The 25,043-nt window shown below is 43.5% G+C and overlaps 1 protein-coding gene across 2 annotated transcripts in view; it reads right to left on the bottom strand.

The window, feature by feature from the left end:
- Positions 1 to 25,043, bottom strand: part of MOXD1 (monooxygenase DBH like 1) — a 761,450-nt gene that overhangs the window by 402,955 nt on the left and 333,452 nt on the right. For both annotated transcript variants that reach the window (XM_085609291.1, XM_085609290.1), the window contains exon 2: positions 2,435 to 2,581. In XM_085609291.1, the coding sequence (XP_085465417.1) occupies positions 2,435 to 2,581 (147 nt within the window). The remainder of the gene's footprint in view (positions 1 to 2,434; positions 2,582 to 25,043) is intronic.

Here is a 25,043-nt window from a genome sequence, read left to right as displayed (position 1 = left end):
GCTGAAAGTGTCACAGAACATGGAGAAATGTGGTAGACATCAGAACAGTATCATTTAGTTCCTGATGCAACCTGGGTCTAAATCTGAGCATTTTTTTAAAAGTTAGTATCCTTTCAATGTTAAACTCAAATTCCTGAGCAAGTTTGCTCCACTCCCAATCCACGCAGTTCACTTACCACTGTGGAAGGAAAGGAGAGGCTGTTGCACAAAACTCTTTCTTGAAGCAGAAATTAAGCAGGAAGGAGTGAAGATGTCATGTTGCACTGTCTTTCCATATTTACACTCTTTCAGGCCAGTTGTATCTTGGAGACACCCAGCCAACATGACTGAAACAATCTGAATACGTAGTGTTGGCAGGGTGTCTGCAAGATGAGACACAACTACCCGGAAAGCCCATGATTCTGACAACAAAAATGCTCCAAGAAACAGTTTTGGGCAGCCGTCCATTCTTTTCCAATGTGGAGTGAAATGTGTTGATTGTGATAAGGCATTTTGGGGTTCGTATGTCATAGGGAGGCTGACTGGCAAGTATCGAAAATGATTGTCTGTTCAGCAGTTATGTAGCCGCACAATGTATTCAATAAAGACCTCATCAAACTGTGAGCAGCAGACAGATCCAGCCGTCCCACTTCGGGCATCTAATATACTCCATATACAGGGCAATACTTCAACTGTGATGCAGGAGATATTTTTTTCTTGAATGAATTGAGCGGCTACATAACTGCTGAACCGACAATCATTTTCATTACTACAATCTTCTGCTATTTGCTTAGAGTTTGCTGAAGTTTTCCATCTCAACTAAGACTGACACATCTAAGGTTGAGAATCTTGGTAACTCCTGTTCTTATTTTGTCCTGATAATGACCCTGTTCTAAGTAATTGTGCCAAGGGGTCGAAACGTTGACAACAACATATTTGGACTGATTTTAAATTCTGGTTGAGCTTTTTGACACTCATAGTATAGGTGCTATGTACAACAACTAATCATTCCAAACAGTCACATGTGCATGTATTTATGTTTAGCACAAGAGCACTTATCACATTATTCACTTTTCACTGCGCTGTCGTTTTTCGGCTAATGTAAATAATGTATCATATTGTCATGAACTGTCTCTGCACTATTTGATTGTGATTGGCAAAAATAAAGGCATTTACTACATGACTAAGAAAACTTGCAGGAAAGTTTCTTTAGAATACTATTGCAGTGGAAGACAAAGGCCACACTTCCTTTATGGGGACCAGCTTTTTGATCATCATTAAAAGTACATCAGCACTGTGAAGACATGCAGGAGCCGCCCCACTAAAAGTGCAACAGCACAACTGAGGAGGTGTGGATGTTCTTTGGTTATTGTCACTGATGAGAAGCTCTCATAATGTCCCATTAAAGGTACTGTAGCTCTTCTACAACTGCTAACAGAACCCAACTAGAAGTACATCTTGCCTGATGGGGAATGCTGGTTCAGCTTGTTCCAAGTAATATCTATTCTGAGAAGTGCTGGCAATGTCCCACTAAATTTGCAAGAGCCAGGCAGAAAATTGCTGAAACTATGCAACTAAATGTATCACAACTATGCTCATATGTGAAACACTTTTCAACAAAATCAGCCATGCTGAATATTGTCAGTACAACAGTCCTGATAAGAAATGCTGCTGTTGACTCAATAGAAATACATCAACCTTTCTAAAATATTCTGGCACTGTCCCAATAAAAGCCTCGAAATAAAAGTTGGGTCTGGTGGCTCAGTGGACCTGTCTAGCTGATGTATATTTGTTCACCTGCAGAGTTACCATCTTGACTAGTTTTTCTTTTCTATTCTTTTAGGAAAAATCATTCCGTGATGGCCATGTGACATGTAGCAGCCATCTTTGAATGATTTTTTCTTACAATAAAATAATAAAAACATTCAAAGATGAATGCCTTACTTGCACACACAAAAGCAGCCATCTCGAAATGGTTTAAAATCCATTACAGATGGCCACCTGCTGATAAGCATGGAGAGCATGAGGGAGCTGGAGGAGACAAGTAGACATCGGGGATGGGGTCTAATAATGTATAAAGAGAGCAAAAGGGCCCCAGAAGACGGGAGAGTAGTTGGGAGAGACACAAAGAAGGAGAAAAAATAGTCTCTCATGAACTGCAAGTGAAAGGTTATGACATCAGCAGGGAAAGAAACAATTTCTAGAAATGAAAACATGTAGAGACCGAAATGTTTCTTGAGTAAGGCAAATACAAGAATTGGAAGAAAAGCCACTGAGAGATCAGCAACTTGCGGACAGAAAGGAGAAAGCCTGCTCCTAGTCTATAGGCTACAAAAGATATGTTTGTCAAGAGTATCCAGGGCCTAGAAACTGTCTGTTTACAAGTCAAATATATAGTAATACACTTGAAAAGGTCTTGTCAGACTTTGAACGTATGCATCTCAAGCACACTTACTGTTATCAGTTTATCATTTTTGTCACAGGTGTTCAGATCTCGGCTAAATGCAAGGACCGTGTGCGTGCTGTTCTCCGTGGCATACTCCAGCCGATAATCTTGGTGAGGGTCCCTCTTCACTTCTCGACTCCTGTGAGTGAAACAGTCCTGTCAAAATACAGACCAGTTAATGTCATCCATTCGCGTCTGTAAAATACATTCTTACATTTCATCCACTTAAGCAATGTAACTAATCGAATTACTTGCATGCTTTAAGCATCTGTCAAGAGATTATTAGCGTGTTTGCAAAAGGAACACGTTTTAAGAACAGGGCGGTATTCCAGGAAATATATGTGAGACCATTTATTAGTTGTAGGAATTCATCACGTTCCTTCTCAGGACTTTTTAAAATATTATAAATTGATATCCAGACACGATTATGGGGAAAGTCTGAGATTGACAGGACTTGAAGTTGAGAACTTAAACTTTGTTAGAATAATAAATATCATATTAACCTGATGGCCTCAACGTCTGTTACTTCTTGAAATCAACACTCTTCAAAACTGTTCCCCAGATTGCCCCTCCTCTCGCTCTATTCCTCTGGAATGCAATGAAGCATTTGTCAATGTGCACCTCAGGGCAGCCTTTCTTTGTTGCACTGTGTGGTCTTCAGTACCCGAACACAGAGGGCCTCATTTATGAAAAGTGTTGCATCGCTGCGGTAAAACAGATTTGCAACACTTTTCAGTGAGCCCTCCTTGAGAGACCATAGATGCGTCATATTTACTGTACGGCGCTCCATGTCGCAAGGAGAATATGGAACTCTCTCCCACTCGATGTTCCATGAACAGTTCAAAGAAAAATAAGCTAAGAGGATTTTACTACACAGATTCTTAACATAACACTAGTTTTTAACCTGGGTTCTAACCACAATCTCTTGAACCACCAGGTTTGGGGGGTTTCTCTGTATAGCGCTCTTATACCTTTGGGTCATGCTCGCACTTTAGAAAACTCTTAAAATAAACTCATTTTTAGGAATTCGCACCCCTAGCACTGACTGCTCCTGCTCTTAATGCCTTTGTTTACCCTAAATAAGTTGTGGTAATGATACTATGTTTACTGATGTCACAGAACACTTCTGCTGAATGCCCTCTGGGAAATTCACCCTAAGCCATTTTGTTCTGTTGTGTCTCCAAACGACTGTTTCCAATTATCATAAAGCTATGAAACGAGAAACATAATATCCTGTGTAGTTATCACATGATCTGACTTTCAAACAATTGGTCAGGATAACCTGAACCAATTACTTTAATGAACGCTTTGCGTCGGCCAAAAATCCTTTAAGAGAGGTCATCTCAATGTACCGTAAACTTGCTCGCGAAGATGCTGTCTCTACTTCTGTTATCCCTGTTCAGCAGCCATGCCCTGATCACTTTCAAGATAAAATTACACACTCAGGGGCATATTATCAAGAAACGGCTTTAAAATTATCGCTGCTTTAGCGGTAGAAAACTGCTGCTAAAGTGGCGGTAATGGGCTTGATAATATGCCCTTGAGAATTCCCATAGAAGCCCACGCTTTGGTGTCAACATGGACTTCTATGGGAATTCTCTGCGGCATATTATCAAGCCCATTATCGCCGCTTTAGCGGCAGTTTTCTGCCGCTAAAGTGGCGATAATTTTAATGCCGTGCTTGATAATATGCCCCCCAGTTCTGTGCCCTTGGACAAGACTGTCAAACTCTTTCCTTCCCTGACAATAAACTTACGTTTGAGCCTCCTATTAATACTCTCCTCAATGAGCATTTTATGCTAAAGGTGATCAGGAAATTCCTTCTACTGTTCCTTAAGGAAAACTCTGGTTCAAGCTAATCCAAGTAAGATTATTGTGATGATGAGCTCCTGGATCTGTCCAGCTACCTTTTCCACAAGCAGCAGCTCATCCAAAAAGCTCCAGCTTTGGCTTAGTAGGAAAGTAAGGGCCCTCATATACAAAGGCCATTGCGCCACTGGTGCGTCACTTTTTGTGATGCACTGGCGAGGCAGTGTGCCTGCCCATATTTACAAGGCCACGTAAAGTCACCCTGCGTGCCTCTTCATCCCTTGTAAATATGGTCCCCTTTCTTGCATTACTCTGCATTAAAGGGGCGTTTCATGGGTGTTGTTGTGGGTATTCCCACGCAACATCCATGGAACCTGACATATTCGCAGATATGCAAAGTTTTGTAAAGCTGGGAATACGTCAGAATTCTATGCCTCCACAGGGGAGATGTAGGAGTGGTGCAACGAGGAGAAACACATATTTCTCCTTACTTTTTTCTCCATCCATGCCTGCTGCCTTCTGCAGCATGCATAGAAAAAGGAAAATGCCATCAATTACTGTTTTTTGCAGGATGGTGTTCTTTCCTGCATAAAAACAATCATCTCCACAAAGCAGGCACGCTTTCAGCATGACACAAGGGTGCCTGCGTGGCGCATGGCAGCCAATTGTGCACCAGTGCAGGGAAAAGCATATGGATGCATGGTATTGTTGTTAGCACAACGCATCCCCGTGCTTTTAAAATGATGCATCTCAGTGCAGCAAAATGGATTGCACCGCATTGCTGCAGATTTGTTTTTTAAAATGAGGCCCCAAGTGTCTATGTCCATCGCTCTGTCATCTATTGCCCCCATGCGCAATGTCTTTTTAATTCCCTTTGTCTCTGTCATAAGGCTTTGCACAGCCTGCCTCCCAAAAGCTACTTGACCTTTCTTTCCTCCTTCTACACTCCGTGATGCTGTCTGCTCTACAAAACTTAGTACATTGTTAATATTCCCAAATTCTGGAAAGTTTGGATAGGTGGGCGCTTTTTTTTTGGTGGTCACCTCCCAGGCTAGGCATGCTCTCAAGTCAGCCACTCATGCACATAAGTGTGTTCTCTTGTCTCACAAGCTTTGCAAAGCTCATTTATTTTCTTCATAACTTTGTTACATGGCATTTCTTCAAATCCAAGGACGAGAAAGAATTTGGAAGAGAGTTCAGTTTAAATAATTTGAAGAGCTGGTTCTCCTTTTCATATATCAATTTACATGAAAAATACGTAATCAAGACAATATGGCACAGATTAAATGCAGCCGGATTGTCTGCCTTCTTGAGTGAGCAGTGGTTCCTAATCAGATTCTCATCAAATCCCCATTGAAAAAGCAAAATATCATGCAAGTGTCGATTTTCAGTTTACTTTTGTAGCTTTACTTTTTACCCTGAGTTCTTCATGAGTGTAGGAACTGGTTCCTTGTTCATACGAGTTTATATGCAAAATGATACACGTCATGCCGTCTCTGTATCCCATGCTCAGATCAGGAGTATGATATCAACACTTATAGTAGATTTAAAATACTGGCATAAGTAGATCCCGCCACGACCTGTGCAGGTAAAAGCGGTGTGGCCAGGAAGGGGGAGGGGGATTACGACAGATGATGATGAGGGTGAATTACTTATTTATTTAATTTCCCCTCCTGATTGTCTGTCGAATCCCCCCCAACCCATCCCCACCTCTCATATCTGTACAGGCTGATCCTGAGCAGATCTATCAGGAACTCCTCTTTCAGATTGATTTGATCTGCTCTGAGAATGCATTTAACCAATTCAAGTTTCTCTTAAGTAGTTCCCATTTGTACTTCTGATCCTTTCATATAAATCGAATGGCGGGGGAAAACATAAATAATTATTTTCAGATAAACACACTGGCCCATTGCAGAAAGATACATCTATGGGTGAAGAGCACTACATTGCACACAACAGCAACGAGGTCTTCAACATTGTGAAGGAGCTCTCCAACCCCAGCTCCAGTTCCAATGCCATTCCGCCGTCGCAAGACCTATGCGACTCCCTAGCCACCTTCTTCCACCGCAAGATCGCAGACATCCATGACAGCTTCAACATCCAGACCCTCCCCACAGCCACCGACACTGCAGACTCACCGCCCCCCAGCAACCACCTGCTCTCCTGGGCCCACGTCGGCGACGACAACACCATCAAGACCATGCACACCATCCACTCCGGCTCGCCATCCGACCCCTTCCCTCACCACATCTTTAACAAAGCTAACCGCATCATTGCACCCCAACTCCGGAATATAATCAACAGCTCCTTCGAGATCGCCACCTTCCTGGAGAGCTGGAAGCACGCTGAGATCAACGCCCTACTCAAGAAACCCACAGCGGACCCAAAGGACCTCAAGAATTTCCAACCCATCTCCCTTCTTCCCTTCCCGGCGAAAGTCATTGAAAAGATCATCATCAAGCAACTGTCCCACTTCCTTGAGGACACCAACATCTTGGACCCATCCCAATCAGGATTCTGCAGCAAGCATAGCACCGAAACTGCCCTCATCGCTGCCACCGATGACATCAGGACCATGCTGGACAGTGGCGAAACTGCGGCCCTCATCCTCCTGGACATCTCGGCCGCCTTCGACACCGTCTGCCACCACACCCTCCGCACACACCTCCACGACGCAGAAATCAGCGGCAAGGCCCTGGACTGGATCACCTCCTTCCTCACAATAAGGAAACCAGAGGGCCCGCCTCCCCCATTCCGCTCTGAAGCCACCAAGATCATCTGCGGTGTGCCCCAAGGATCATCCCTCAGCCCTACCCTTTTCAACGTCTACATGGCCCCACTCGCCAACATTGTTCGGTCGCACAACCTCTACATTGTTTCCTACGCTGACGACACCCAGCTGATCCTCTCACTCACCAAGGACCCCGCCACCGCCAAAACAAACCTCCATGAAGGACTGAAGGCCGCCGCCGACTGGATGGAAAACAGTTGCCTGAAACTGAACTCAGAAAAGACGGAGGACCTCATCCTCAGCCCCTCCCCCTATGCCTGGGACGACTCCTGGTGGCCAGCCGCGCTGGGAGCCGCTCCGGTGCCCACAGACCACGCACGCAACCTGGGGTTCATCCTGGACTCATCACTCTCAATGACCCAATAAGTCAACGCCATCTCCTCCACCTGCTTCAACACCCTATGCATGCTTCGCGAGATCTACAGATGGATCCCCACTGGAACCAGAAAGACGGTCACCCACGCCCTTATCAGCAGCAGGCTGGGCTACGGCAACGTCCTCTACGCTGGAACCATGGCAAAACTCCAGAAAAGACTTCAGCGTATACAGAACGCCTCCACACGCCTCGTCCTCGGCATCCCCTGCCACTGCCACATCACTGCCCACCTGAAGGGCCTGCACTGGCTCCCCGTCAATAAGAGGATCACCTTCAAGCTCCTCACCCACACTCACAAAGCACTCCACAACGCCAGACCAGAATACCTCAACAAGCGTCTCACCTTCTACACCCCAAATCGCCAGCTACGCACCGCCAACCTCGCCCTCGCCACCGTCCCACGCCTACACAGAACCACCACCAGAGGCAGATCCTTCTCCTACCTCGCTGCCAAGACGTGGAACACGCTCCCCACCCATCTGCGTCAGACCCAGGACCTTCTGACCTTCAGGAGACATCTCAAGACCTGGCTGTTCGAGCAGTAGCTGTTATCCCCCCCCCCCAGTGCCTTGAGACACTCACAGGTGAGTAGTGCGCTATACAAATGGATGATTGATTGATTGATTGAACTTAAATATACGCACAGGTGTATATATCTTGGAAATATCTTCCTAAATGTAATTCAGCCATTCGGGGCAGGGAGTTCTGCATCTCCTTTACAAGAGGTAGGGGGTGCACATATGACTGAAGAATATGACTGTAGTAACTTTAAAGGCATTTTTAGATGTTAATATGCAAAATATGGATCTAAGTAGAATTTGAAAAAGGAACAAGGAAGCAGACATTACCTGAGGAAATAATACACACCTGGCAATCATCACAATTGTAAGCATATCAATATAGCCGACTCTCTGGGCTCTGGAGCCAGTCATAAGCTACGGTTGTGCTAAGGTACATTCTATGTGTTTCTGTTTCTTAGACATAAAATATGTTATGATATATATTTGCATTTGTATAGACTAGTGCTAAATGAGATGACTGGTGGTTTTTTTTATAATTCATTAACAAGTTACATATTTGTAATTTGCTATGCATTTACAAATGTTATGTTTACACATCTACAGAGTAATTTAGTATGGGTGTTAGCAATGTTGAAAATGATATGACTATTTTTTCAAAATGTATTTCATTTAATTTAATTCTTAATTTCTGTTAACATTTTTACAATGTTTTTATGAGTGTCTGCAGTGTATAAAGCTATTTGTCTTTTTTTCTTTATTCTTTTTTTATTTTTTTTAACTGTAGGGCTCAATAGTAGTAGTGTTATTCCATTGCTCCGTTGATTTCTAGGTGATTCCTTGTAGCACCTTGATTGCTCATATTTGGTATGCAACTTACCTCAAGGCATGGCAGAAGTAGATATGAGCCTTTCAAGGGTGTAGTACTGCTGTTGTAGATGTAGGTTTAACTTTACTGTGTGGCAACCAAGTTGCCTGTTTGTACATGCATATTTGCATGCATATCCCTGTGCCCTCTCTTTCATTCTCCTTGCTTCCTTCCACTGATAATAAATATTCTCTATTTTCCAGCAACTCGTACTTACCACTCCCATATTTACATCTAAAATGTGTACATTGTTTGGAGTTCCAAGCACTTGAGAAGAAATCCACAGATAAAATGTAGGAATGGCATGGACAGCGATCTCCAGCTTCTCTCCACCTTAATTACAAAGATTAACATGTGTAGCAGTACAATGGTAGATCTACTGCACATAATCGCAAATTCCATTTGAATTGAAAGTTATGCTTGTAGTGGGCAGAACATATAAGCCAAAAATTGAGAGACTCTTTCTGTTTTTGTTTGAACAGTGACTGTTTAAGGAGGAAATTGGTTACAATTTTTCTAGCAATTCTTCAGCCAATTTCATAGGTGTCAAACTAAATCCTATATTTTGATGAAGATGTCACTCCAATGCCAATTTCTATCAACAAATGTACTTGTACCGGTATCAAAGAGGAACCTTAAAAACCCTACTGAGAAAGTTAAAATTTGATGAAGGACCACTTTTAAACAAGATCAAGTAACAGTGGAAATAGCAATGAGTGCACATTCACCCACTGCGCTCAGTATTACAGAACAACAGATCAATAAATGATATAAAAGTACACCGTATGGCCAAGAAATACTAGCAGAAAAGAGAAACCACGTATCTGGTAAAGAGAAGAGCAGTGCAACCAGCCACTATCCGTTTCAAGATTGAGTTTAAGCATAATGTCATCCTCAAAGTCAAGATTAAGCCTGTGTGTAATTTTTTTAAATTATGTGATTGCATTGTCGCACAGATGTCATTAGTGTTCTGCCCATAACTCATGGAATATCGGCATTTCCTTATGTTTGTCACCTATGTTAAAGCAAAAACCAAAGGAAATGATGGACGGAGTGTTGAACATTGCAAGCACTCCCCCCCAGTCAACTGATCTGGGTTTAATCCATCACCATTCTTTAGCCCACTCTGCCACCCCAGTTCAGACATGGCCATATGCAAATCAGTCTGACCCTGTGCCTCATGGGAACAGTCCAGCCCGAACTGCCAAGCCATGTCTTCCCTGGACTGGAAACAAGCTTCCTAGGACCAGTTTCTGGCATTTCAGGCGTCTTCAGCCAGGCTTGCTTGAATCCAGTGGCAAAGTGAGCAAGGGACTCACGTCTGAGCATACCCTGCCAACTTATGGCGAACAAAGCAAAAACCAAAGGAAATGATGGACGGAGTGTTGAACATTGCAAGCACTCATCCCCAGCTGAAATGCCAGAAACCGGTCCTAGGAAGCTTGTTTCCGGTCCAGGGAAGACATGGCTTGGCAGTTCGGGCTGGACTGTTCCCATGAGGCACAGGGTCAGACTGATTTGCATATGGCCATGTCTGAACTGGGGTGGCAGAGTGGGCTAAAGAACTGTGATGGATTAAACCCAGATCAGTTGACTGGGGTGAGTGCTTGCAATGTTCAACACTCCATCCATCATTTCCTTTGGTTTTTGCTTTGTTCGCCATAAGTTGGCGGGGTATGCTCAGACGTGAGTCCCTTGCTCACTTTGCCACTGGATTCAAGCAAGCCTGGCTGAAGACGGCTGAAATGCCAGAAACCGGTCCTAGGAAGCTTGTTTCCGGTCCAGGGAAGACATGGCTTGGCAGTTCGGGCTGGACTGTTCCCATGAGGCACAGGGTCAGACTGATTTGCATATGGCCATGTCTGAACTGGGGTGGCAGAGTGGGCTAAATAACTGTGATGGATTAAACCCAGATCAGTTGACTGGGGTGAGTGCTTGCAATGTTCAACACTCCATCCATCATTTCCTTTGGTTTTTGCTTTGTTCGCCATAAGTTGGCAGGGTATGCTCAGACGTGAGTCCCTTGCTCACTTTGCCACTGGATTCAAGCAAGCCTGGCTGAAGACGGCTGAAATGCCAGAAACCGGTCCTAGGAAGCTTGTTTCCGGTCCAGGGAAGACATGGCTTGGCAGTTCGGGCTGGACTGTTCCCATGAGGCACAGGGTCAGACTGATTTGCATATGGCCATGTCTGAACTGGGGTGGCAGAGTGGGCTAAAGAACTGGGATGGATTAAACCCAGATCAGTTGACTGGGGTGAGTGCTTGCAATGTTCAACACTCCATCCATCATTTCCTTTGGTTTTTGCTTTGTCACCTATGTTAACCTGTCCAGCCGCGGCCCGGGCAGGTAAGAGCGGTGGGGCAGTGTGGCCGGCTGGAGGGGATTTCGACGGCCGATGACGCGGGAAAATTAATTATTGTCATCCTCCGTTGAAATCGCCCCCCACCCAGCCCCACTGCTCCTACCTGCACGGCAGGGGCGTAACACTGGCCCCTGCATCCCCCGTGGTGTGGGGGGTCCTACAACCTCCAGGGGGGCCCCTCAGCACCGCACTTCGGCTGGAGAGCTTCAGATTAAGTTCAGAGGGGGCCCCTCCACTTACCCTGCAGGGGGGCCCCCTCAACTTTTGTTACGCACCTGCGGGCTGCAGCTGCCTGTAGCTCTCTGTGATGTGAGAGTTGTTACTGGAAGACGTCACCCAGTGCATTTGTATTATTGATTGAAATTCATTTTGAGTGTATTTTTTGGCCTGCAGCTCAGTCTGTTGATCCTTAATATTTGTGTTGTCTGGTGGAGGAGCGGACAGTGAAGTGTCGCCATGCAAAGCTCCATGTGATCAATTATGCTTATTAACGTAAGGTGACCATATGGATCTTGTGTTGAAAAAGTACTGCAACTCATACACAGCATGCATAAGACCTACTGGTCAAGCGGGACATATGCAACCTACATGAGAAAAAGCCTACGCAAATTTTCTATCCGTAGGCCAGAAGCATGGTAGGAGATACCTTGTAATTTTGGCATTTTAAAACAATATTTCTGATACCACCTGCACAGCACAATTCTGCTGTAAGTGTCCTACCTTACACTGACACTTTATTTGGATCTGTATTAACAGTAGATCATTTTTTAATATAATTAGATTTGTTAGAGGCTACGTTTTAAACTATAAAAAATAAAAGAAATGTAAAAAACACCTTCACAGAACAAATAGTGTGCAGGTGAAAATGGATGTGCAAGACAGACAAGCACCACATATCTCTTAGTCATATCACAAGTAATACTTTCAATCAACAAAGTACCCATGAAGTAGGACACAAAAAAGAAATAACGTAGAAGACGTTGCACATTTGTAAGCAAATGATCAGCATGTGCAACTACAATCTGCAAAAGAAGGAGGGTTGGAATGACAACAGGATCACAGTAGAGGCACACCTGCAAGCAGATTTTCTGTGAGTTACAACACAAACTTCCAGTTAGCAACCAAATGCAAACATCACTTTAGAACCTGAGACACCAGTGCATCAAAGAAAACTATCCACTGCACACGGTGTTCTGTGTATTTTAGAATATTCAGAGAAAGACCTTACATTTCCACTATGTCCCATATGTAAAGCATCAGGACCAGAATAGGGAGATAAAACATATACAACAAAAATATTCGGTGTGGTTGATAAATTCTGCTCTGCCGGCGTAGTTCTCGGAGTTTTGGCCAAACCATGTTAATCTTGTAATATAGAGTATTAGGCAAGCTCTGCCAACTGCTGCATGGCGGAGTTTTTTCTTGCACATGGCTCCCCAACCGTACTTTGGGGAGCGAGAATTGGCACCCCCTAGTGCCTTGTTCGGGCACTAGTGGGTGCCAATTGCAGTGAGAAAGCTGCCGCTCGTGTAGAATATGTACTTGAATGGGTGGACATGAAAAAGCTGTCCACTAGTAAAAATGAGTAACATCTGGATCACTGATGTACATATATGTTTTGATTGGTAAATTTTAAAGGGGAACAGTGATAAAGGGGTCAGCTGGCGACAGCATAACCAAATATTGAAGCAGCCATTACGTGACTGAAAGAGATAGTCCCCATGCCCTGAAAATGAAGTAAAGAAAACACAAGGCAGAGTCCAGGGTGATACAACTTGTTATGGCAGCCATTACAGGTCTCTATGACATTGTCATGAATCAAATACATTGTGATGAAAGCCTGTTTTTGAGGGACACAAAAAGGGACATAAATGAAGGGTTAGAACAGATTTTAGTCACAATGCAAATTATTTGCTAGTGATACCATAATAAATGTAGGAACTGTTGTGTGTTCTAAAGTGATTTTACACTGTCAAAAATGCTGATCCTCTGCTGGGATTTGATGACTTATGTTTGAGAGCAAACATTTTTCTCTCGGGATTTTCTCATAGAGTTTATAAAAGGTTCTGCAATAGCTAAAAAGAAAGCACATTTTCTTTAAGTTCACATTATGTTTCTCTGCCATTTTAAACACAGTCTCATATTGTGAGTATTCTGAGTAAAACATGTGTTTCCAATATCAGCAACAGACTGTCATTTGATTCCCCATTGTTGTACTTCAGCTTCACCACAGATTTCTAATGAAGAATTAGAGAACAAACATTCTGTATTTATGACAAATATGTGGCACATCTGACTGTCATCTTAATTGAATAAAAGCTGTAAAACTGAAAGCATTATCTACAGAGGATACTGCTATAAATTAACAAACTGGGGATTTTTCTTTTTGTCATAGAAATTATGTTTAGTGTTCTAGGATGCTAAAATGAGGACATATCTTTAAATTCTCAAACATCGTCTTTATCAATGTCAGGAAAAAAGTTTGGTATGCTGAGGGAAATATGTACTTCCAACACCAGCAAAAACCTGCCACTTGATTCCTCATCATTCAACTGCAGCTTCACTGTAGTGTTCTAATGAAAAACTCGAGTGCCAACATTCTGTATTTGTAAGAAAAGTGTGTCACATCTAAACATAATCTTGATGGAATCTAAGCTATGAAACTGAAAGAATTGCTTACAGAGGGTACTGCAGTTACCGAACAAAATGAGGGGTTCTTTAAATCTAAAGAATTTTGGTTTATGCTCTAGAAAGTTAAAATGAGGACACATGTTCTAAAAAGTCTAAATTAGTTTCCTCATCAATGTCAGAAAAAAAGGCAAGTATGCTGAGTGAAACATATAGTTCCAATATCAGCAGCAGCCTGTCAGTTGATTCTCCAGTTGTTAGACCTGACAGCCTTCGGGTGGTCTTCCCTCCAACTTTTTGTCTAACTCCTAATTTTTCTGATCTCGTTTTTGTTGGCTTTAGGATTTTGGACACTTTACTACTGCTACCCAGTGCTAAAGTGCTTGTGCTCTCTCCCTAAAACATGGAAACATTGATTCACACCCAATTGGCATATTTAATCTACTTATACGTCTCAAGCAAAGTGCATTACGTGTGTCCCGGGCACGTATATTAAATGCTACTAGTGGGCCTGCAGCCCTCATTGTGCCACCCACTTAAGTAGCCCTTTAACCATGACTCAGGCCTGCTATTGCAGAGCCTATGTGTGCAGTATACACTGCCATTTCAACATTGCCAAGCTTAATCCTTCCCTTTTCATACATACAAGTCACACCTAGCGTAGGTCCTACATAACCCAGAGGGCAGGGTGCAATGTGCCTAAAAAGGTAGGACGTGTCCTGGTAGTGAGAAACTCTCCAATTTATTGTTCACTACTGCAAGGCCTATCACTCCCATTGGTTAACATTGGGATTCTCTTATTACATGTATAAGTATAATTTCCAATTGGGACAATGTAGATATTCTGAATTTGGTGTCCTTAAAATCACAAATCATGATGAAGTAGTATTTTGAGTTGCATGTCTGAAAATGCCACTTTTAGACAGTAGGCATTTTCTCTAAACCGTTCTGTGCCTTCTGCCTGTCTCCAATACATGTGGGGATGGGTGACAGCTGGCCTTTGTGCATTCCCTCTAGACAGCCACACACAAAGGGAGCTTAGGTGTGCCTGATTGGCCATTCACTTCCTGATGGGCCATCGCCAAGCTGATGGGTCTTCCTGCGCTGGATAGGAGGGAGGAGTTGACAATTGTACCTGAAAGGGCTGTGCCTGTCCCCACACGAAGAGCTGCATACTCCTGTAGTAAGTCTGAAGCCAGGGCAGGAAAGGCAGGGACCTTGTGCCCGTCAAAGCTTTTCCTTGAAATCTCCCTCACTTCAAAGGCACAACTGGGTATAAGTAATGGACCCCTGACACCACCAACTCAATATTCTTCTGTACCTGTGACTACTCTTCCAGGAAGAAGGACTGCTGTGCTGGTAAAAGGACTGCACTCTGCCAGAGAGGTACTTCGCTGAATGCTGCCTTGCTGTGCTCTTGCCTTTCTGAGCTGCCCTGCTCGCTGCTGTTCCCTGCCTGGGTGAGAAGGACTGGACCTGCATCACTTGAACCTAGAGTGGGTTCAAGGGCTACCTGGCTTGCCTCCTGTTCCTAAGTCTTACAGACACAAAAGACTTAGAACCCTCCCGTTCCTAACCCTTGGGCTCATCTCATTGTGAATCTGTTGTGCGAAGTGGTGCCACCCCAGTCCTTCCTGTTCTGTGCCATGCTACCAGACGGTAAGCAAAGGATAATTAAGGGTGTGTTGTGACTGACCCTGACTAGTATTGTGGTCCCAACTTGGACAGGGTGCATACCTCTGCCAATTAGAGACCAAGGGGTATATTTGCAAGAAAATGCCTGAGCGTGGTGTTTCAGCAAATTTGGCAATGCCCCGCTCTGAAAATTTCAAAATGCTGGGGTGCGCCCTATTTACAAAAATGTGGCACACCCCTGAATTTCCCCTAGTGCTAAAAAAGCTGCCTTGCTCCAGTGCAGGCACCCTTCAGCTATGTTGCAAGGGTACCTGCGCTGCAGGGGCAATTGTTTATCTACAGGAAGGGACACCTTCCTGCATATAAACAATCAGTAATGCTGATTTGCTCTTTCTATGTGTGCTGCAGAAAGAGCAAAAAATGAGGAGAAATTAATAATTTCTCCTCGTATTGCCATCCTTAGATTAGGTATTATCTGGCCTCAGTGTTTGGTGCTGCCCCAATCTTGTAAATCTGGGGCAGAATCAAAAAGCAATAGGTGTTGCAGTGGAACACCCACAGCATCTCCCCTTGCCCACCCTTTGCCGCAGCAGACAGCTGTGGCATGGATCTTATTTATAAGGTGGCGTTAAGCCACATTAAGTAGCTTAGCGGCACCTTGTAAATATGACGAATGGTGCAACTCAACCAGAGAGGCAGAAAAAGTGATGGTCCGGTAGCGTTAGGGGCTTGTAATTATGCCCCCCAATTTCTAAAACCAGTGCTCTACTGTAGCTTCACCGCTAACACTAACATTCTATATTTATGACAAACAAGTGGCACACCTGAACACCATCTTATAGGAATTAAAGCTGGAAATCTGAAAGCATTTCCTACAGAGGATATTGCAGTTAAAGACCAAAATGAGAGGTTTCTTTTTGTCATCGAAATTATGGTTTTTGCTCTAGAAAGTTAACTATGGACACATTTTCTATTATTTCTCAAATATCTTTTATATCAATGTCAGAAACAAAGTCTGAGTGAAACGTACGTCCAACAATAGCAGCAGTTCTGTCAGTTGATTCCTAATTGTTATACTGCAGCTTCACCACAGAAATCTAATGGACAAGTATAGCATTACCATTCTGTATTTGTGACAAAAATGTGGCAAGCCTGAACACCATTTTGATTAAATTAAAGCTTAAATCCGAAAGCATTTCCTACAGAGGATACCGCAGTAAATGAAGAAATTAGGGATTTCCTTCTGTCATATAAATTAAGGTTGGTTTCAAATATCTTTCTCATCCATGTCAGTAAAACTGTCTGACATTATTATTATTATTAGTTAGCATTTGTACAGCGCCTAGCTACCCTAGGGCATCCCAGCGCTAGCGGATAGACATAGGATGCGGGTTTAATTTATAAAGCAGATTGCTGGAATAGCCAGGTCTTGAAAAGTTTCCGGAACGGAAGATAACGGGATTCAGCATGGAGGTGTAGGGGCATTGTGTTCCAGAGACGGCAACATTGTAGGAAAATGATCTGCCTGAGCTTCTTACCCTTCTAATTTTAGGTATAACTGCAAGATGGAGATTAGTCAAGCGGAGGCAGTTTCCGGGGCGGTAGGAGGTAATGAGAGGCCTTTTGATTGCAGGGCAGTTTCCCCATAAGGCCTTATGGGCTATGCACAGAGCCTTAAATGTAATTCTTTTGGAGACAGGTAGCCAATGAAGGGTCTTCAGGGCCGGTTTGGCCGACTCATTTTTTGGCACCCCCACCAATAGTATAGCAGCACAGTTCTGTGCAATTTGGAGTTTCCTTAAAGTTGCTTTGGGTCCTCCTAGGTAAAGTGAGTTTCCATAGTACAAGCGCGATAGGACCAAGGCCTGTATCAGGGTCCTCCTTGCGCTCATTGGTAGGAGGGAGAGTAACTTACGGAGTAGTCTGATACTCTTACTGCTTGGTCTTCGAACTTAAGGGAGCTGTCAAGCCAGACACCCAGGCTTTTTATCTTGGTCTTTGGCCTTGGATTTGGCACAGGCAGTTGGGCCAAATCTGTTTGAGGTCTATGCTAGATGTGTTACCCAAGACCATTAGCTCTGTTTTTCCACCATTTAGCTTGAGGCAAGAGTGCTCCATCCACAAGGCCACTTTCCCCAGACAGGTTTCAAAGTCATAGGGGGAGTTTTGTGGGCCATCGAGGGCGATTACCAGCTGTGTGTCATCTTCGTAGGTGACAATTTTTATGCCATATGGCAGGATGATGTCTGCCAGTGGCTGCATATACACAATAAATAATATAGCACTCAGGGAGGATCCATGTGGGACTCTGCAGCTGATCGCTAGGGTTCTAGAGGTCGACTCTCCTGGGAAGACCTGAAATGTTCTACTTTCTAGATAAGATTGGATCCAGTTAACTGCCTCACCTGATACACCTCTCCTCCTGAGTCTCTCCAATAGAATGTTCAAATTAACTGTATAGAGGGCTGAACTCAGATCGAGGAGGATGATGGCCAGTTCCCCCTCCTTGATCGAGGATCAGTTTAGATTCCTCCACCACTGCGAGCAGGTCAGTTTCAGTTTGAGGCCGGAAGCCTGTTTGCGAGGGATGTAAAAGGTTGTGGGTTTCCAGAAAGTCTGAGAGGGTCAAGTTCACATGCTTTTCCAGGGCCTTAATGATCACTGGAAGCAGGGATATATGGCGATAATTACCCAACTCATCAGGATCCAAGCTAGGTTTCTTTAATAGAGCCCTCACCATGGCATGTTTCCATGGTGCAGGGACTAAACTGGTAGCAATAGACTGATTTATCATTTCTGACATGCATAGTGAAACATACTTCCAACACCAGCAGCAGTCTGTCAGGTAACTCCCTACTGATCAACTGCAACTTCATCACAGAGATCTAAAAAACAACTACAGTGCTAATATTTTTTATTAAAGACAAAATTGGGGCACTCCTGAATGCCATTTTGTTGGAATTGGAGCTGTTTAATTTAAAGCCTTTCTTGAAGAGCAGGTTAAATAAATGAGCATTGAGATATCAATGCAGGAATGCAACCAGCAGATTAAAAATGTGAAGAGAGGTATGGGTTTTTAGTAATTTGAGGCTTACTATATATTTTTAATGGGTAATAATAAGTTAAGGAGGGAGAAGACTATATAAGTAAAGCATTACCTTTCCACATGTTAACTCATCCTACCTAATTTTTTGAGTTGCTTCACAGTCCCATAATTTTAAAATAATAAACATGTTGGTAAACAATCTTTGTGGAATGACACCCATGGAGGTTTGGGTGCAAGTCCAGAGGCAGATCACTGCTGTGCAAGGTCAGAGGCTGTGTGCAGCCAGTGTTGGTCATCCAACTGAGGTTTTGGCGAAGGGGCCGGCTTTGGGGTAGTCCATGCGGAAAATCGTGTTTCCTTTCAAATTCAGACATTTATAAACATGGCAAACTTGGGGCAGAGGGACTGCCCATAGCAGTTCCTTGGGTCTGGTGAAAAGGTGTGTCCTCATATTGAAAGAATTTTTCTGTGAGGTATAGTCTAGTCATTTAGTCCTTTAGTCATTGTCTCAGTTCAACACCTAATTAGTTTAACCTTTTTCTTTCATTCTTTTTAGTGAAGACACACACGGGTTAAAATTATGTTATCAAACAATACTTCTTTATCCATGTGACAGCACCATGCTCTAAGTGAAAAGCAATCCATCAAACTAAGAGACCATGTTAATTCATAATTTATGCACACAAATATTTCCTTTCATTGGCCACCACTCTTGTTCCAATGGTTGGGTCTGAGAGCAGAGATTTAGGCCCTATCTAATGTAAATTGTGTGCTCTCTTTCTTCAGTTTGGTAATCAGGCTATGTATGGTAAACAGAGGGTTTCTTTTCTAGGGCCTCCCAACTCTTCAGTTGGAAATGTAATTCTCTGAGTTGTTTGACTCATTGTTTTAACCAATGGGATTCCCTTGCTGTAACCCTAAAACTTAGAACATGATGTATCTGTTCAACAGGGGGAACTATAAAAAACACATATAGATATAACATGCAATTAATTTATAACACTGGTTATGTAAATGCTAACATGCCTTGGTTAATAATATTACTGGTCATATATTGAAATGAGTGAAGTATGGTATCCTCTGTGACACCTTTGCCCTATATATAGTCCCCACCACCCAGTTCCTCCAACTTTCTCCAAACATTCTGAGTTATTTAGCAATTCATAGTTAATGAAAAGTCACTACTTTTAAAAGTTAGTTATTTTAAAATAAAGGTGACAGTTCCTGTGGGTCCAGGAGTTGGAGTAAACATTGGGTCAAGAACACACAGGTGACATTAGGCGCCTCCAAATCTCGACTGGTAGGGACTTCACATTCTATTCACAACCTCACAACATGCTATCAAAAATAGACTACATTCTGACAAACAACGTACTGACTCCAGCTGCTGTTGCTTCAATCAAACCAATATTAATCACAGCTCACACTTGCATCTCAGTGGACTTACAAATCGATCACAAACCCCCTAGGAGGAATGAATGAAGATTCAACTAAGAGGTTCTCAAAGTTTAGTCACTTATTGACAAAATAAAAAACTCCATAGATAACTTTTTCCTTGAGAATGACTACAATAAAATCTCTAAAGAAACTATATGGGATGCTATGAATATTACCATCATGGGAGAACTCATTAACATCATGTCCAACATAAATAAATGCACTAACAAATGCATTAATGAAATAGAGCATTCAATTACATAACTAGAGAAGAAATTCTCTATTAAAAAAAATCAGGACATTCTACAACAACCTAAAACACTACAATATGACTATGACAAGATTTTATGTAGCATGGCACACACCTAGGTCCACCACAACAAACTTCAAAGATTCAAATATGGCAGGCAAACCACTAGCGAATTATTAACATTTTTAAAAAGAGCCTAAAATATATCCCACATATTAGAAATAAATCTGAAACAACTAACATTGACCCTACAGAAATAGCTAACATCTTTAGAGCATTCTATAACGACCATAACAATCCCAACAAAATTACAACAACAAACTCTCAGAATCTAACCACATTTCCCTCAACCAACCCTTCTCTCGCTTGGAGATTATGAAACCAATACATTCCCTTATGCTAGGCAAGGCACCAGGTCCAATTGGGTCAGCAGACAGCTTTTCCAAAACCTTCCAAAATGAACCAAATCCCTAATTCATTCACTTTGGAAAATCAGGTAAAATCACAGGCACAACCTCTGAAGCCAACATTACCGGAAATCACAAAGAGGGGAAGGATCCTCTAGAGGTCAAAAACAACCCATTTCTCTCCTAAACCTGGACTGTAAAATATATGCAAAAATCTCAGCAACCAGACTAGAAAGTACTCCCCCATCCCTTAATCATAGATCACAAACTGGCTTCATCAAAAGTAGACATGGCTCTGACAACGTTAGACTTTTCCGCCACATCACTGAAAAGCTAGATTATTAGCATCACCTGCAAAGGCCATAGCCCAGGTTGTAGCGAATGCCTTTTATAAGATCTCCTGGCCTTTCCAGCGGGCTGTCACAAGCAAAGTTAACATCGGAGATAGCTTAATTTGACAAACATTTGCTCTATATACCCAACCCTTGCCGCATATCAGAGCAAATGGGATCTGATCCAATAAAATATACTTGGCTCAAAGAACTAGAGTAGGTTGCCCCCTTTGCCACTTCTCTATCTGTTAGTCATCAAACCCCTCCGTGGCTCCATCAGAGCAAACACACTAATAAAAGGCATCTCTATTGGACACACTACCTACACAGTCTCCTCCAATGCTGACAATATACACATATTTTAACAACAAGCCCATACTGCTACCCTGGCTATCCTGTCTGAAATCAATTCCTACACTCAAGTTTCAGGCTGTTACCTAAATCTTGAGAAGACCGAAGTTTTCCTTTTGAATAACCTAACTCTCTCTTCCACTGTGAACAACACCAGACTACATTGGGAATCCTCGCAGATCAAACACCCAGGCCTCTACTTTAAAAGTAATCTAGAAGACACAAGTAAAACAAATGAGGACAATCTCCTAAAGAGAATCAAATATATTCTGACAGCATGGTCATCAAAATTTATGACATGATGGGGTCGAGTGGAAGGTATTAAAATGATGATTTCTCCTTAAATAAATTTTATCACGTCCATGCTCCCCTTAAAACTATCAAACACCTTCTTTAATAACATAGTGACCATATTTCCGAATTTCTCTGGAAAGGAAAAAAAGGTAGACACTACACAGAGCCTATTGGACTCCTGAAAAACTCTCCAAAGTAGGGTTTCTTGAATCAGATATTTTCTGGAACTGCCAAAACTCCCAAATCCCCTCACCCATATGCTATTCAATTGCGGTAAGCTCCACAATTTCTGGATCGAAATTCAGAACACCGTAAATGCAATGTTCAACATCGATATCGCCTCACATTTCCATACAGTCACGATTGGCCTCTGTGCCCATTCTGCTACCTTGAAACTAAACCAATCAGACATATGCCTTCTATTAATGATAGGAACTAAAAGCATCCTATGTGAATGGAAATTGATCCAAAACCTCTCATATCACATATGGTGGCACTAGGTCTGCTTAACGAGAAGCGTGGCTAACAAACGCGCTAACAATGTGTATTCTAGCCAGACATCTCAGAAACTAGGGAAAAGATTAGACATGCAAAAAATAAAACCTCCTTGAACTAAAATATTCCAACACTCAACGTTTGAGTTATCCCAACCCCCCAGCTTGCTTTTAGGCACTTAGCAACAACATCTACCATCACATCACCAATAGTTCTTCAATCTAGACATCTCTCTTGTTCTCTCTCTGTCTCTCTCTCTCTCTCTTAGGGAGCCACCAGGCACATGCATCAAGCCAAAATGTGCTCGCAAAATTAGCGATTAGCAATTTGCGAGCGCATTTTAGCCTTTCCCAATGCATCAACCAAATAACCAAAAATCGCAATAATACCGACTCGCTAATACCGGGAAATAAGAAATAGCGATTCCTTATCAGCGACAATAAGAAATGCGTGAGCAATTAAAGAATCGCAGAAAAAAATTCGCTAATCTATGCATCAAACATCGCAAATAGCGATTTTCTCGAAAATCGCTATTTAGCAAGTGCAGATTAAGGGGAATCAGAAGCAGGTGGTAAAAAAAAAAAAATTCACTACAGCTAATAAGCTGCTGAGGGCTATTTAAACTGACCAATGAGGCCATAGAGGCCGTACACAATGGCGGCACTATACGTGTTTGCGAGGAGGATGAGGATCCCTGCAGCAGGCCAGGCCAGAAGGAGAATCCAGGAGAGGATATTCCGCCTGCGCATCACTCTGTTGGGACTAACTGATGAGGACATATATGATAAGTACCGGATTAACGCTGCTATGATACTTTACCTCATAGCTGAATTAGAACCACACAGCGCCAGACACGTAGGACCCATGCTATCCCTACCCACGTCCAGGTGTTATGTTGCCTGCACCTACTTGCATCAGGAAGTTTCCAGGGGGTAGTGGCAGTAGCTGGAGGGGTATCACAAAGCTCCCTCTCACGTTTCTTCAGATCCTTCCTGGCTGCCATGATGACTCTGATCCACAACCACATCACCTTCCCCACAACCCAAAGGGAATTGAACCAAACAAAACTCGATTTATATCGATTAGCCCAGTTCCCTCATGTGATAGGATGCATAGATTGCACCCACGTAGCCATATGTCCACCAGCAGTCAATGAGTATATCTTCCGTAACCGGAAATCGTATCACTCCATCAATGTCCAAGCAGTGTGCAATGGGAAAAACATCATAACCGACATCGAAGCGCAATATCCTGGGAGCACCCATGATTCATACATCTTCCGACACAGTGGCATTCACACACGCCTGCTCAGGGGGGAATTTGGCGAAGGACACCTGCTAGGTAAGACAATATACTTATGAACACTAATTCATTCTGAAATGGCAATGCATACCTGATACTAACACAGTACATACTACCCTGTAGGTGACGGTGCATACGCCGTGAGGAACTATATCATGACTCCATACTTGAACCCATACTTGAACCCAGCCTCCCCACAAGAGCAGCGGTACAACGCAGCACACATCAGAACACGTAATGTGATCGAACGGACATTTGGATTGCTCAAAAGTCGCTTCCGCATCCTGCACAAAACTGGTGGAGCGATGCTGTACCAGCCGGAAACCTGCTGTAGGATAGCGGCAGCATGTGCAATGTTGCACAACATAGCTACCAGGAGAGGCATACCCATAGAGGCGTACGACACTGAGGACAACCAGCCCCCTGTACACCCACGACACCCGCATCCTGCAAGCTCAGCGGAAGGGCAGAGGAAACATGCAGACATCACCCAACATTACTTCAGAGGTACGTAATAATGAGACAAAAAACTAGCATTCTTGACCTGCACAGTTTTAATTAGCACGTGAGCAGGTACTGTTGTGTGGCTAAACATAGATGTAGCTTAAGGGTACATTCACTGCATGTACCAAGGCACAAATTAAATAAAGATTTGAACTTCATTCCCAGTCACTATGAATGTCTTGAACATGGTTACGCCACCATGGCAAATAGTCTGGAGGAATGTTTGTGCTCAGCGCTTCCTCACGTGCACACCGAGATGTCTTTCACCTGCATCGGCATCCCCACCCATGGGTGCAAGTGTAGGTGTTGAACGATGTGTACTACACCTCCTGCCAGTGCTGACTGGCGCTGACATGCTGCTCAGGCTGGATGCCCCCTCACTCCCCCCATCTCCTGTGACATTGCTGAGGCCACCAGCACCAGCCTGGAGCTGTTCAACAGCAGTGGTTACTTGGCCAAGGGCCCAGGCCACATCCCCACAACAATGCCCCATGTCAATTTGCATTGCCACCGACCTCCGTGACAGCAGTGCAGTAGCGTTGCACAACTTATTGATTGATCTGGTATAGCCAGCCAAGCGCGCCATGAATTGGCGATGCCTCCTCCTCTCGGTGTTGTGTCCCTCCTGCATCACACACACAAGCTCCTGTAATGTGGCGTTAGTGTGCCTGTTGCCTTCCACAACTGCTTGAGTCAGTTCACTCACGCGATCTGCCATGGCTGAAATGTTCTTGTTCATCTTCGTCATTTGCAGGTTGATGGTTCCCATGTGTCGTGCTTGCAGGCGCTGCACCCTCATCATCTGAGACTCCACACCTCCCCACACATTTGGAGTTGCTTTCTCCTGTGCTGCTATGTGGCCCCTTGACCTGCGTCTTCGCGTCATCTGGACCTGTGTCTGAGGTGTGGTGGTGGTGGTCCTCACACTAGGCTGGCTTGGTGCAGGTGCCCTTTCAGGATCCGGATTGCTCTCCATTGACTGAAGAGGAGGGACTGTGGGCCTGCGTCTTGGTGCCTGGGATGTGCTCGGAGGTGTGACAGGTATGGCAACGGCAGTCTCTGCAGTGGTCTGTGTGCTCTCCCTGCCTTCACTGTCATCAGTGTCTACTTCTTCTGCACCTGTGGTGTGAAACAGTGCAATATTAATTTTTGTTGGTGCTAATGTTTTGCCACATTAAAAATCGTTAGCTCTTAAGTTCTCACAGTCTGTA

This window comes from Triturus cristatus, chromosome 6 (assembly GCF_964204655.1).
Source record: "Triturus cristatus chromosome 6, aTriCri1.1, whole genome shotgun sequence".
Taxonomy (NCBI): domain Eukaryota; kingdom Metazoa; phylum Chordata; class Amphibia; order Caudata; family Salamandridae; genus Triturus; species Triturus cristatus.
The sequence above is the reverse complement of the archived record's forward strand: the minus strand, read 5'-3'. Positions and strand labels throughout refer to the sequence as shown.